This window comes from Periophthalmus magnuspinnatus, chromosome 19 (assembly GCF_009829125.3).
Source record: "Periophthalmus magnuspinnatus isolate fPerMag1 chromosome 19, fPerMag1.2.pri, whole genome shotgun sequence".
NCBI classification, from domain to species: Eukaryota; Metazoa; Chordata; class Actinopteri; order Gobiiformes; family Gobiidae; genus Periophthalmus; species Periophthalmus magnuspinnatus.
Window position 1 is genome coordinate 3,249,021 of NC_047144.1, and position 14,843 is coordinate 3,263,863.

General features: G+C 44.4%; 1 protein-coding gene across 1 annotated transcript; it reads left to right on the forward strand.

Moving 5' to 3' along the window:
* Positions 1-785: 785 nt before the first annotated feature.
* On the forward strand, positions 786-10,991 carry prph2a (peripherin 2a (retinal degeneration, slow)). Its single transcript, XM_033984410.2, has 3 exons — positions 786-1,521; positions 8,138-8,384; positions 10,758-10,991. Exons 1-3 carry the CDS (start codon positions 941-943, stop codon positions 10,956-10,958), a joined length of 1,029 nt encoding a protein of 342 aa, XP_033840301.1. The 5' UTR covers positions 786-940; the 3' UTR covers positions 10,959-10,991.
* The last annotated feature ends 3,852 nt before the right edge of the window (positions 10,992-14,843 follow it).

A 14,843-nucleotide genomic window follows, 5' to 3' on the forward strand; every position in this document is an offset into this window, starting at 1 on the left:
TCACACTGCATTGTCAAACAGACCTAATCATAATATTTCAAGCCTTATTTAAAGTCTGTTAAATGCACCGTCTGAATTATCCACTGTATTGACACTGGTCTGTGGCCCGTTGTGTCGAATATTTTTCAAGATTTGGCCCTCAGTGAAAAGAGTTTGGGCACCCCTGTTCTAAAGAAATGAGTAGTTTAGCCTGTTATATGGATTTTAATATCTCTGCATGCGTAAGACCAAGTAGAGAGTAACTGATTTAGCCAATTAAGTGAAAAAACTGAATAAATACATTTTACAATAGACTAAGCTAAAGTATCAGATGACGTTTACACCTTTTTTCTGTTAGCTTAAAGAGATATAAAAGCCTGTGCGACGCTTTATCATATTTCCTGGTTGACTTCAGTTCATCGTGGTTTGCGTGCGACCTGTGAATGAGCTGCTGAGGTCGTGCTAACAAAGGCTAACCAGAAGCTAACTCACTCAACCTGAACTTTGGACCCGCAAACGCTAAAACTGCCCCTCTCCTTTCCCTCCGTTATCTCTTTACGTCCTCAATCGAACCATGTGACCCAAACCCGCCCAATGGCCCCGCGAGCGAAGGCTTACCCATGCTGTGTCAAACGGATTTTAGCTAATTGGCTACAGCTACTTACCGGAGCTTAGCGTGACGTGTTCTGACTTCTGCTCTAATCATTGCGATCCCATGCAATCCTTCTCCGCTTGGGACGAACATCAGCACCTCAACCTGCCGTAAAATCACGAAATATCTCTTTTTTTGCAAAATGGAAGACGATTTAAGATAGTAGTTTTGATTGCGATGGATTACGAACGTTGCTAGCTTGGAAATTTGACGTCGTTCGTAGCTAAGGGCAACTCGAAGCCCTAATTATTTTTACGTAACGTTTTTATTTTTGAATTGAAAACAAGGACAGTTTTTTAAACGTTCAAAATGGCGTTGATGACGGTGAAATTCGACTTGAAGAAGCGCGTGAAGCTAGCGCAGACGGTGTGGTTCATGTACTGGTTCGCTGTTATGGCGGGAATCCTCGTCTTTAGCATGGGGCTGTTTTTCAAAATCGAGCTACGAAAACGCTCCGAACTTATGGACAACAACGAGAGCCACTTCCTACCGAACCTGCTCATCTTCATGGGTTTGGTAATCTGCTGCATCAACGCTCTCGGGGGCAAAATCTGCTACGATTCGCTCGATCCGTCCAAATTCGTCAAATGGAAACCGATGTTGAATATCTTCCTAACCGGATGCATGATTTTCAATGCGTTGCTGCTCTCCACGGCGTTCCTGTGTTTTTTGATGAGGATTCCGTTGCAGTTCACGCTAGCGGAGGGGCTGAGAAACGGGATGAGGTTTTACAAAGACACCGACACGCCCGGACGCTGCTACATGAAGAGGACCCTCGACCTCATGCAGATGGAGTTCAGATGTTGCGGCACCGACAGTTTCAGAGACTGGTTTGAGATACAGTGGGTCAGCAACAGATACCTGGACTTCAGCGCCAAGGAAGTCCGAGAGTGAGTATTCCAGGACACGCTTAAGCGCATACGACAAGTCAGACTACTCCTTTCACTAAAATTCCATAACTTTTACGTAGCAAACATCATGTTAACAAAGGCCAAAACTTGTCTAGGGATTCTCTTGTAGAACTCAGCGCTACTTCCTGTATTTTTGTACTTTTCCCCACGAACTGCCGCTTAACTGAGGTAATACTACGCTAAACATTTAGCACCTGTACGATCCCAACGAACCGAAGTCAGAATCAGAAAAACACTGTCTGAAAACCCGTTGTATGGACTTTAATGAGTAAAAGCGATTCATGTTTGTAATGTAACGTTGAATAGAAAGTGTTGGTTACTCTGGAGTTTCCCTGTGGTTGCGATGGTTAAAATTAGCGTACGACATAGTGGCTAACAAAGTGGGGCTCTCAACTCGCTGCAAGAGGGTCCTGGGTTCAACAGGTAGAATGTGGTTATGTCATATGAACTCTACGGGAGCTTTACTGTTTTGGAAAGAAATCTCCAAACTTCTGATCCACAAATGTTGAACCTTCTCATTATAAGTTTGGGATCGGCTCCACAAACTTGTCATATTAAACTTATGGTTTTAAAGTCCTTTCAAATGACAACAGTCACGTCTTAAGGGTTGAATAATGGCACCATACTGTGAAAAACTCTCACTTTTGTTCATTTACACTGACAGAGAAGACGTTAAACTTTGCTCCAGTGTTTGCTTCATGTGGATCGACCCAAGAATCACACAGATATTAACCATAAACCAGGTCAAAGGTCGACACATCTGCATCTGACAGTTACGCAGAGATCTCCACCTGAGGGGTTAAACTTACCGTCCATTCGATATGTTTTGGTTCGTTATCTGTAAGTCGTCTTTTAAGAATCGAAAGCAGGGTTAAGTGTGTCACCGAGTCAAAGTGTGTCATGTTAACGAGGTAAATCTGTTGATTGGCATAAGCGGCGTTCAGGCGTAATCCCTCTGAAGAACACCGTGAACTAACTCCCAGCGCTGCCCCTTTAACTGTTCAGCCATGTTTTATAATGTAAGAGCAAAATCAGACACTAAAGCTTCACACTCATTCGACCAGGTATCGATTTGTTAAAAAGTCAGGCAGTGTTGAAATCCTGTTCGTGTCCGTTGAGGAGGAACTTTCTCTGTGTAGCTCGTCTTGCAGTGAGTCGTATGGTTTATGTCGGTTGGCGTCGTGTAAATTTTGAGAGTAAAATGTCGCTGGGTTTGTACTTGAAGCGGCTTTTGCACACGTTCGATCTTCTGGACTGTGAAGGTTCTTAGTCCTGTTCTAGACCTGGTTTAGTTCTAGTTTTGTCTTGGTTTAGTCCTAGTTCATTCCTGGTCCAGTCCTGGTTCAGTCCTGGTTTAGTCCTGGTCCAGTCCTGGTTTAGTCCTGGTCCAGTCCTAGTTCAGTCTTGGTCCAGTCCTGGTCCAGTCCTGGTTTAGTCTTGGTTTAGTCCTGGTCCAGTCCTGGTTCAGTCTTGGTCCAGTCCTGGTCCAGTCCAGTTTCAGTCCTGGTCCAGTCCTGGCTTAGTCCTGGTTTAGTCCTGGTCCAGTTCTGGTGCAGTCTTGGTCCAGTCCTGGTCCAGTCTTGATCCAGTCCTGGTTCAGTCCTGGTCCAGTCCTGGTCCAGTCCTGGTCCAGTCCTGGTCCAGTCCTGGTTTAGTCCAGATTCAGTCCTGGTCCAGTCCTGGTCCAGTCTTGGTTCAGTCCTGGTCCAGTCCTGGTCCAGTCCTTGTCCAGTCCTGGTCCAGTCTTGGTCCAGTCCTGGTTCAGTCCTGGTCCAGTCCTGGTCCAGTCTTGGTTCAGTCCTGGTCCAGTCCTGGTCCAGTCCTGGTCCAGTCCTGGTTCAGTCCTGGTTTAGTCCTGATCTTGTCCAGTGGGACCTCTCAGGTGTTACATAAATAAACTGGTTCACGGTGGGATTGGCTAAAGCTAATGCTAACGCTAATGCTAATCCTGAAAACACTGGAGTGACAGTGATGAACTGTGTCAGCTCCTTTTTAAATGAACAGTGGAAAATATTACTTTGTGAAGCATTAATTTGATAACAGTAAAATAGATGTAGTAGTAGTAGAAGTAGAAGTAGTAGTAGTAAAGTAAGTTTATTTGGTACTTATATTTTGGTTTTGTATATTTAGATTCATGTTTGATATAGTTGTTTGAACACATACTATAGTCTTTATTTTATTTTTTGAGCATTACTACTACTACTACTACTACTACTACTACTACTACTACTGCTACTACTATTACTACTACTACTGCTACTACTGCTACTGCCACCTGCTCGTTTCCATGGAAATGCTGTTTGTTTGACTATAATCTTCCGCAGTATGACATAAAACTCCTGTCTCCATGGAGAAGTATGGCTCAAATTTTCTTTCCAGGTAATTGTGCGGATGTCACGCCGCCTCTGGAAAGTTACACACTGTATCTTTAAATTACTGGAGAGTTCAGGAGTAACAAAAAGTGAACGAATTGAAAATGTGTCTTACAGATCATTGAAGTGTTTGCCTGTTTGCCGTAGAGTTTTGTTTTATATATTTGGTTGTTTTGCGGTGGAGCTCAACAGTGATGATCGACTCCTGGTTCTGGAAGTAAATTTCCCATAAATTTTTCCCAAAAAACAAAAAAATGAAGGTTAGAAAGTTGCTGATTTGCCTCTGTAATGTGTTTGAACTCTTAACACGTGAATTTTTCCACAAGTCTATGGGAAAATTAATGGAAAATTGACTTCCAACACCGGGAAAACAGTCTTTGAAACAGTCCCTCATTTAAAACCTGCAGCTCTGCGTTCCCTGCGGTTCAGGTCTAAGTGGATTCCTGGAAAAGTCCTGGTCAAGTCGCTGGATTATCCCGGGTCTTGGTCTCGTTGGGTCCTGATCTGCGGGAGGGGAGGGGCTTCCGGGTTTTGGACCAGATAAACCCGGTCAAAAGTTCAGAGGAGAGAAATCTGAAATGGAGCCGTGACTTTGCGAATGGACGCCATGTTTGTAGTTTTTACACAATATCTTGTAATCGACTCGAAATGGCAATTGGACTTGTTACAAATATCAAATTAAAAGGGCGGATGATATTTAGTGGCTGTGCAAACATGTTCTTAAATGTCCCTGTGTGTCAGATGCCCTCCCTGTGTGTCTAACCCTGTAGTTTAGACGTCTATAAACATGGAATTCCTGGATTAGTTTAAAGGTCCGACTCTAGTTTAATATCAAATGTGAATCCCCTCGGAGAACAGAATCTGTCTTTTTATACATTTACACCAAATATAATCTCAAATCATAATCAGTTTCTTTGCCGTCCTGGTTTTTAAACGTCGTCAAATCGAAGTCCGCACTCGGAGAGAGGGAGTCCCGGCTCAGGTCTGGATTTGTCCCTGGATTAACTCAATATTCTCGGGATGTACGTCAGTCTCGGAAGGAACTGGCAACTTTCCAACGAATAAAACCGGAACAGTCTGGGCCGACCTTAGAACGTGAACATGCAAACTGAAGGGACTTAGGACGTTTGACGGAACGGGTGCGAGGCTGTAGTTTTGAAAAAGATTTAGGTTTTGAGAAATGGTTCCTGGGAAAAAGATGAGAAGGAGGCGTGGAAGGATACGGAAAGAGACCATTTTGTATCAAACAGACACATTTAAAGCACTTTATGACCTCGTCTAAGCCTGATCTCGTCTGATCTCTGAAGCTCAGCCGGCTCCTTTTAGTGCGCTAATGATAAAAAACTGTTGTCGTGTCCATCGGCAAGACACTTCACCCACATTATCTAGTCTGGATTTGTGTTTGCGAGCGTCGGTGGTGGTGGAAGCGGCTGACGGCACAGATTAGCAGCCTCACTTCTGTCAGTCCCGGGGCAGATGTGGCTACAATTGCGACTAACCCCCTCCCCCAACGTAGAGTAAATAAATAATCCTGATAATTACTACGTCGGTTTATCGTTCAGTAAATGAAAACTGGAAAAATATCTGTTTCGGAGCTCAGTATTTATCATTTCTTTGCAAAAGTGAGGAGATTTTTGCCATTTTTTTTGTGTAATAACGTACGATTGGAGCCGTAGAGCGTGGAATAAATCACTTTTATGGTTTATTAATGGTTTATTCTGCCGTTCATTTGTTGCAGCTCTGTTTTTTTTATGATTCCGTCTGTTTAAAAAGGTTTTACTGAAATTTTCCTGCATTAATGTTACTGCACGAGTGACATAAAGTAGATTCAATATTATCGTTTTTCAGTAGCGATATATCGAGCTTCAAAATGTTATGGCTTTATATGAGTCCAGTGCTTTATTTTTATCTTATATTTTACGTTGGATGATGCATAAAGGCCCTTAGTCAATTTAAAGTTACTGTAATGATTGTAAATAAGGAGCAAGATACTACAACTCCTGTCATGTCGACGCTTTACTGCACAAACAGCTTTTCTTTACTTTAATATTCTTCCAGTCTGTTTATTTCGGCTCAGCCCCTGTTCATCTTTTTCTTGTCTAAACATTTGAGCTTCTGTCTCTTGTCCTCTTTTATTTTCGGAGAATGTCCCGCTGTTTTATTGATGCCACTTAAACTGCATAAAAAAAAACACGAGATTTACAGAACGCAGGGACAAAAATGTGCGACATCAGACAAAAGTTTGGACTCTATTTTCAATTTTATTTAACGCAGGACAAACAGCGAGTGACAAAACAAGACCTAACGAGACGCAACAGCTATATTTTTTATGTGTGTGTGTGTGTTTTTGGAAGGATTACGGTGGGGACAGCAGAGGACAATGCAAGGACTAGTAATTTGTGAGTGAGAAAAGAAGATGTAGAGAATGTAAATGGGGGGAAAAATGAATAAAATAGGTAAAAGAAAGGGGAGTAATAATAATAATAATATCAATCAGTGCGTAGTGTGTTACTGACGGTGGTCTTACTTTGGCCCCAGCTCTCCGCAGGTCACCCAGTAGGTCCCTCCGTGTGGTTCTGGTATATTTGCTCACCGTTCTCGATCATTTTGACTCCACAAGATCGAGGAAGAGATGATCTTGTTCTTGTTTGTCTTCCATTTTCTAATAATTGCTCCCACAGTTGATTTCGTCACCCCCGAGTTCTTACCTTTTCCAGATTGAGTCTTCGGAGCCCGGTGCAGGTCGACAGGTTTGTTCGCGGTTCCTTTGACGGCTCTTTGGTCTTGGTCATAGTGGAGTTTGGACTCTTGACTGTTTGAGGTTGTGGACGGGCGTCTTTTACACTGATAACGAGGTCAAACAGGGGCCGTTAATACAGGGAACGAGTGGAGGGCAGAGGAGGCTCTTGAGAGAACTTGCACAATCGGTGGCTGAGTAAACACTTTTTTTGCCTGTACTTAATGCGGTCGTGATAGTTCTACTGTTTGCGTTGAGTTAAACCAGGTGAGCGGAGCCAATTACCTCAGAGCCTGTTTTTCTTCCGCAGTTTTAAACCTTTATACCATTACAGAGTCTCGCCTCTAGATTGACCTGAGCTGGAGACGGGTCAGAATCCTCAGGCGGAGTTCGCTGCGTCGACCTGGTTTATGGTTAATGTCTCTGTCTGTGTAAATAAACAAAAGTGAGAGCGTAAAGCGGAGCCATTTTTCAACCCCAGAGTCACGATTGTCGTCAGTTTAAAGAGTTTTGAGCCTTGAGATTAATATGACGAGTTTGTGCAGCTGATCCCAAACTGAGTAAACACAGCAGGAGAAATGATCATTAAAACATTCGTAGATTCGAGTTTTATAGAGACAGACCAGGGTTATAGAGGCGGGGTCCGTTTTTTTACCCGTTACATGAACTATTTTTAGAGCTGTAATTCTGTCTAAGGTCAATAATAACACAACGCTGCTTTTCAAGAACCCACAATGATATTTTTTACCACCAAACTAACTTTTATAACGCTTCACAACGCCCTTTTAAATGACATGAACCACGCTGAGAAACTGAGAACAGAGGAGGACGAAGACGACGTATTAAATGTCCGTTATGTAGCTTTTTTTTATGTTTCCACGGCATTATACTCTCCATGGAAACGATCCGGTGACGCCGCAGGGACATGTTACAGGCACAGACCGTGTAGAGTCGTGGATTAAGTGAGTGCGACGTCGCCCAGAGCGTCCGACTCCAGTCAAACGAGGCCCATCGAGGTCAGAGGTCATAGCGGCGAGTTTAGAGCCAAGTTCTATATTTGGAATGCAGACCACGAGTATCATAGCAACCAAAGAGCCAATCAGGAGCGAGGCTGTTGACGGTAACGCTCCTTCACTGGTTTAACAGGGAGCAGGTGCTTAGCAACGCTGTCAATCAAACCTGTTGCTAACGTAAGTGGGAGCGACCTCGGGGAAAGAAGGCGCCTGATTTGTCTGTTTTTAATGTTCGTATCTTGATTTTCCGGGAAAAATTGTGAAATAAAAACACCAGGATCATCAGGATCACGTAGAGCGGGTTAATACGAACATTTTAAGAGCAAAATCACAAGTCTGGCAGCAGCTGTTGTTGTTATAGATCAGATCTGTGGAGAAGTGAACCTGCTCACAATAAGAATACACGTTTTTTCAAGTTTTGTTTAGCTAAAAATACCTGATATAATCCATTAACCCTCTCGCGTTTGTTCCAGTCGCATCGGCAGTAACGTGGACGGGCAGTACCTGATGGACGGCGTTCCCTTCAGCTGCTGTAACCCCTCGTCTCCGCGTCCGTGCATCCAGTACCAGATGACCAACAACACGGCTCACTACAGCTACGACCACTACACAGAAGAGCTGAACGTGTGGAGGAGGGGCTGCTCCGAGGCCCTGCTGTCCTACTACGGCGGCATGATGAACACGATCGGGGCGCTCGTCATCCTCGTCACTATGTTAGAGGTACAAGACATGTGAAGTTATACACAGAGAGTTAAATATAGTGCCACACTCGTCACTATGCTAGAGTTACAAGACAAAGTTATATACAGAGAGTTAAACATTGTGCCACACTCGTCACTATGCTAGAGTTACAAGACAAAGTTATACACAGAGAGTTAAATATAGTGCCACACTCGTCACTATGTTAGAGATAAACAGGACCTTTACTATCACATAAACAACATGCTGGAGGTACACACAGGCTTATAACATCATAAAGTTTAAGATAGCGTCACACTCGTCACCATGTCGGAGGTAAACTCAGGCCTATAATGTCATTTATGTTACACATACGTCAACACGGAAACAGACTTATACTGTCATATTTATAGTTTATTAATCACAAAGGTCACACTCGTCACAGAGGTAAACATTATCACGTCATGTACCATCACTTACTTTATGATAGGGTCATAGACGTCACACTCGTCACCATGTTAGAGGTAAACATGACCTTTAATATCATATGCAGAGGGTTTAACATAGGGTCACACTCGTCACGTGCGACACAATAAGACCTGTAATGTCACACACAGGATTATAATGTCTGTTTATAACGTCAGACCGTAAAATGTCAGTGTGTCTTGAACGTCTCGCCGCATGTTCCCGTGACACACATCTGAAACGGGAAGTGTTTTCCTCCAGGTCATAGGTCACGTAACTCGTCTGTTTCGAGCCGCACGTCCCACACTCCTCCGGTGCACTGGATTTAGACTTTAACGTTACACAACCTCAGTGTGACACAGTTTAGACACACACGGCTCACACAGACTCCAGATGAACTTCAGGGACTCGGGTGAAGCCCCACGTCAGCAAAGTGAATGATGCATGATGGTCCCAGTGTCAGCTCTGATCGGCCGGAGACACGGAGGCTTCATTTTCACACACAATCTGACAAATTTCATGTGTGTTTAGCCTGTTTTTTTTTGTTTTTTCTGTTTGTTCACATCTGTCCCTCTGGTAGAAAAAAGCCAAACTGAGCGAAGACAAAACCATTATTTCAAAATACAGAACAAATGAAAGCATTAAAATAGAGTGAAAGGGGTCGGAGAGCGAGTAGAGACAGGCTGTGTTTCTGTTGTCCTATAGTATCTTACTCTGTTCGCTCTCCTCCTTCTTCTCCTCCCTCTTTTTCACTCTCTTTCTCCCTCATCTGTTCCTCTCTCTCTCTTTCTCCAGAGGTTGGAGTCACCACAGACCTGCAGTATGCAGTCCCTTCTCTCCTCCCACTCTCTCCTCTTTCTCCCCCTCTCATCTCTCCTTCTTTCTCTCCTCCCACTTGCTTTTTTCCCTTTTCCTCTCATTCTGCAGTATGTCCACTCCTCCCTCTGTCTTTTCTCCTCCAATCCTTTCTTCTCTCTCTCCACAGGTGGGTGTCGCCCTAGACCTGCTGCACATCCTCTCTCCTCTTACTCCTCTTTCTCAACCTCTTTTCTCTCTCCCTCTCCTCTCTTCTTCCTCTCATCTCTCCTTCTCTCTCAGGTCGGGGTCACCATTGCAGTAGATCCAGTCCTCCCTCTCTCAACGTCTCCTCTCTTTTACCCCTTTTCTCCTTCCTTTCTCATCCTCGCTTCTCTCTCTCTTCTCTCATCCTCTCTTCTCTCTTTTTTATCTCTCTTCCTTTTCTTCCTCATCTTCTCTTCTCTCTCTCCGCACGTCGGGGTCACCATTGACCTGCAGTGTGTCCAGTCCTCCCTCTCCCTCTGTCTCCTCTCTCTTTCTTTTCCCCATTTTCTCATCCTCTCTTTTTCTTCTCTCTTCTTTCTCTTTCTCATCTCTACTTCTCCCCCCTCTCCTCCTTTCTCTCTAATCATCTCTTCCTCTCTTCTCTGTTTTTCTTCTCTATTCTTTCTTATCTCTCCTTCTCTCTCCCTCCCTCTCTCCCCCTTTTTCTCATCCTTTCTTCTCTCTCTCCGCAGGTCGGGGTCAAAGTTGGCCTGCAGTATGTCCAGTCCTCCCTCCCTCCCCTTCTCTCCATACCTCTCTCCTCCTCTCATCCTCTCTTCTCTCTCCCCTCAGGTCGGGGTCACCGTTGGCCTGCAGTACGTCCAGTCCTCTCTCTCCCTCTCTCTCCCTCCTCTCCTCTCTTTCTCATCCTCTCTTCCCTCTCTCCTCTCTTTCTCATCCTCTCTTCTCTCTCTCCGCAGGTCAGGGTCACCGTTGACCTGCAGTACGTCCAGTCCTCTCTTTCTTCCCTCTCTCCTCCTCTCATCCTCTCTTCTCTCTCTCCTCAGGTCGGGGTCACCGTTGGCCTGCAGTACATCCACTCCTCTCTCTCCCCCTCTCTCCCTCCTCTCTCCTCTCTTTCTCATCCTCTCTTCTCTCTCTCCTCAGGTCGGGGTCACCGTTGGCCTGCAGTACGTCCACTCCTCTCTTTCTTCCCTCTCGAACCCCGAGGACCCGGAGAGCGAGAGCGAGGGATGGCTGCTGGAGAAGAGTGTGAAGGACACGTTCACTGACATCATGGCCAAAATGAAGATGGGCAAAGGAGCCAAAGTGGAGGAGGGAGGAGAGGCGCCCCCTGCAGCCAGCTGAACAACACTACACCTCTGACCCACACAGAAAGAGAGGGAGAGAGCGAGAGAGAGAGAGACTGCCCCAAAGACAAAGAGAGGGAGCAGAGACTCTTCTTCTACAGTTACATAGTTTACACTTTCAACGTCTTATATTTTGCATGAGTTAAAGAGGGGGTATTACGCAAAATCAACTTTTTAGAGCTTATGACGTCATTAAAAACACGTCTGAAGATGTTTGAGTAATCTAGCGATCTCTCCCGGGGCCCTATTCAAACCCTCTTTACAGTTAGCAGTACGATTCTGTACAAAGCTCCGCCCACAAGCCTACATCACCCACGCTCCCGCACGACAATCCTCCATAAATCTACGAAAAAACATGATACAAAACTGTGCACTACGACTTCACAAACCTGACGCGATGTGCAGGAGGTTCATTATCGGGACGCGCGGCGATTGTGTTTGCGATAGCGCTCCGAAGGGGGAGTGATTTAGCACGGAGAGCAACGGGAAGAGAGACTCAGAGCCGTTATTATGTTGTTGTTTTTTGGGAGAATTTAGCTTTTTCAAAACAATAAAAGGAAAAATATAAATATGTGACGTGTTTTCAGGAGTAAAATACCCCCTCTTTAAATCTATGACCTTTAAATTCTCCTCTTTTTACAGTTTGTTTTTGTCATTTTTATCTTCCTCCATTTCTGACCTGTAACAGTTTTAACATTGTGTCATGACGGAATAGACGGACGTGTGTTTAGAGGCTGCTGTGCGAGTCTCTGAGCCACTGCTGCAGAACTTTAAAGCTCCACCGTGTAACTTTTCCTGGCCGGAGAATCTGCCGTCTCCGCTTGTCTCCGCGGAGGTGTTATATCATTTTGCCCGGAATGTCCCACAGTATGACGTGAAATTCATCTCGCACGTACAGTATTCAGTTGAAAAAGGGACAAAGATGGAGACAAGCGGGTGCAGACCGTCCAATCGGAAAAGTTTCAGACTGTGGCTTTAACACTATGTATAGACAGATTTTATAGTTTCTTTAAATTGAGCTGTTTTAGATTTGACTGAGACGGAGCGATGGATTTGTACCAGCGACGAATGCTGCAGATGTGAAACGAGGAGCGTCTGCCATAGAATGTGTATATAAACGGACGTAGCTAACCTGCTAGCCGCCGCGTTCCAAACAGGAAGTGGTCATGGGCGCACTTCCACATTCAAAAACTGTCATAAAATGTTCTTTTTAACCCGCTCTACATGATCCTGGTATTTTTATTTTGCTGTTGCGTCCAGAAATCAAAATATAAACATGAATAAGAGACAAATCAGGCGTCTTCTTTCCGCTAGCGTTAGCAACAGGTTTGATTGACAGTGTCGCTAAAAACACCTGCTCCATGCTACACGAGCAGTGCGGGGGAAAAGGGGCGTTACCTTCAACAGCCTCGCTCTAGATTGGCTGTTTGGTTGCTATGATACTCACGCTCGGAATTCCAAATATTAGCCAAATTAGCCGCTATAACTGCTAGCCCCGATGCGCGTCATTTGACTTGAGCCGAACACTATGGGCGTCGTCACACTCCACATTTCACCCGAGAGTTATGAAAAATTAGAAGTATAGTTAGCTAATCAAAACAATGGGTTGAATGGTTAAAAGTCCTCAAAATGGCGCCCTACCAGGAGTTGGTCATGTGACTGAAACCCATGAACAGCACGTCCTAAAGGGTTTAAAATGGAGGGTTGTGTACATAAAACTTTTGCGTTTGTCTAAAATGTTATTTCATTTGATTTATTTTTCTTTTTTCTGTAAAAAAAAAAAGAATTATATATATTTATTTTTGAAATGCACTTGATCCACCTCTGAATGTAAAGACACTGTAGAGAAGGAAACTGGAGCCCGGAGACACAAAATGGCCGACATGCGAAGAGGCAGCTAAATTTGCTCCAGCCTTCTCTTCTCTGTCAGCTCCTGTTTGCACCTAAAAAAAAAAAATAAAAAATAATAATAATAATTCAAAGCTTTCATATAATTTACTTTAAAGAGGGAGTATTAGGAAAAATCGACTTTTTGGAGCTTTCTACGATGTTATAACGCTGTTCCCTCATCGAAAACATGAAGAGGTCTGAGCTGTCCCGGGCCCTATCCGAACCCTCCTTACGGTTAGCTGTAAAACCTGGTACGAGGCTCCGCCCACAAGCCTACATCACCCACGCTCCCACACGACAATCCTCCGTAAATAAACAAAAACATGATTCACAACTGTACACTACGACTTCACAAACCTGATTTGATGCGCAGTAGTTTCATTAGAGCTCTGAAGGGGGAGCGACTTAGCACGGGGAGACTCAGAACGCCAAAAATAAAATGAAAGTGAAACCAGCATTTTTAAAACAGTAAAGGTAATTTAAATGTTACGTGTTGCAGTTAATCCCTCATAGGAGTAAATACCTCCTCTTTAACTCCGACTTTCGCAAACCAACTTTACATTTTGGTTTTTGCGACTTAAGTTTACCAAAATCGAATGTTTTCACCGAAATTGACGACTGGGTGCAAACGAGCTGCGTGTTCGCTGTAAAAACATGTTTGTAAATATTAGACTTTGACTTTTTTAAATCCTGTTTGAGGTGATGTAAATCTGCCTTTTGGTTTGGTGTGTTGTTGTAGCAGAATAAAAGTGGAGATAGTTCTGTGTCGTTGACCTTCTCTGAGCTGAACACCTGATTAAAGACTTAAGAGAAATTGGATCAGTTTAAAGACTTAAAAGCCCGAACACGAGAGCGGCGAGCACGTGGACCCACGGCACAGTGGTTAACCTCGCTCTGCCCCGCAGCGACGAGGTTACGGGTTAGAGTCCTGTGTTAAACTGTAAGTGAGCAGGTTTAGTCCTGGTTTAGTCCTGGTTTAATTCTGGTTCAGTCCTGGTTCAGTCCTGGTTCAGTCCTGGTTTAGTCCTGGTTTAATCCTGGTTTAATTATGGTTCAATCCTGGTTTAGTCCTGGTCTAGTCCTAGTTTAGTCCTGGTTTAGACCTGTTTTTTATTCTGGTTCAGTCCCGGTTCAGTCCCGGTTCAGTCCTGGTTTAGTCCCGGTTTAGTCCCGGTTTAGTCCCGGTCTAGTCCTGGTTTAGCCCTGGTTTAGTCCCGGTGTAGTCCCGGTTTAGTCCCGGTTTAGTCCTGGTTTAGTCCCGGTCTAGTCCTGGTTTAGTCCCGTTTAGTCCCGGTTTAGTCCCGGTTTAGTCCCGGTTTAGTCCCGGTTCAGTCCCGGTTCAGTCCTGGTTTAATCCTGGTTCAGTCCTGGTTTAGTCCTGGTTTAGTCCTGGTTTAGTCCTGGTTCAGTCCTGGTTCAGTCCTGGTTTAGTCCTGGTTTAGTCCTGGTTTAGTCCTGGTTCAGTCCTGGTTTAGTCCTGGTTCAGTCCTGGTTCAGTCCTGGTTTAGTCCTGGTTTAGTCCTGGTTCAGTCCTGGTTTAGTCCTGGTTCAGTCCTGGTTTAGTCCTGGTTTAGTCCTGGTTTAGTCCTGGTTTAGTCCTGGTTTAGTCCTGGTTCAGTCCTGGAGAGAGGAGGAGGATGTGACGGAGGTGAAGAGAAGAGAGATGTATTTTAATCTGAACCCGACGACCTTTGGAGAGATCAGAGTAAGAGGATCAGGTGAAAGAGAGACAGACAGAGAGAAAGAAAGAAAGAAAGAGAGAGAGAGGAAAAGAGGAGGGCAGAGAGAGGAGGAGGAGAGAAAGAAATAGAGACTGTAGGATTCTCAAAATATAAAAGAGAAAGGAATAGTAAAAAAGGGAGAGAGAGAGAGGGAGACAGGACGGCACTGGTAAAAGAGAAAGGGAGAGAAGGAAAGAGGTGAAGACAATGATGGCATTTAGTGAAAGTGGGAGGTGAATAAAAACGAGACAGTCAAAAATAAATAATAAAAA

Coding starts and splice junctions, on each gene's coding strand:
- prph2a (XM_033984410.2), top strand. CDS start 941: ATGGCGTTGATGACGGTGAAATTCGACTTGAAGAAGCGCGTGAAGCTA. Junction 1,522..8,137: donor AGCGCCAAGGAAGTCCGAGA/GTGAGTATTCCA, acceptor CGTTTGTTCCAG/TCGCATCGGCAGTAACGTGG. Junction 8,385..10,757: donor TCCTCGTCACTATGTTAGAG/GTACAAGACATG, acceptor CTCTCTCCTCAG/GTCGGGGTCACCGTTGGCCT.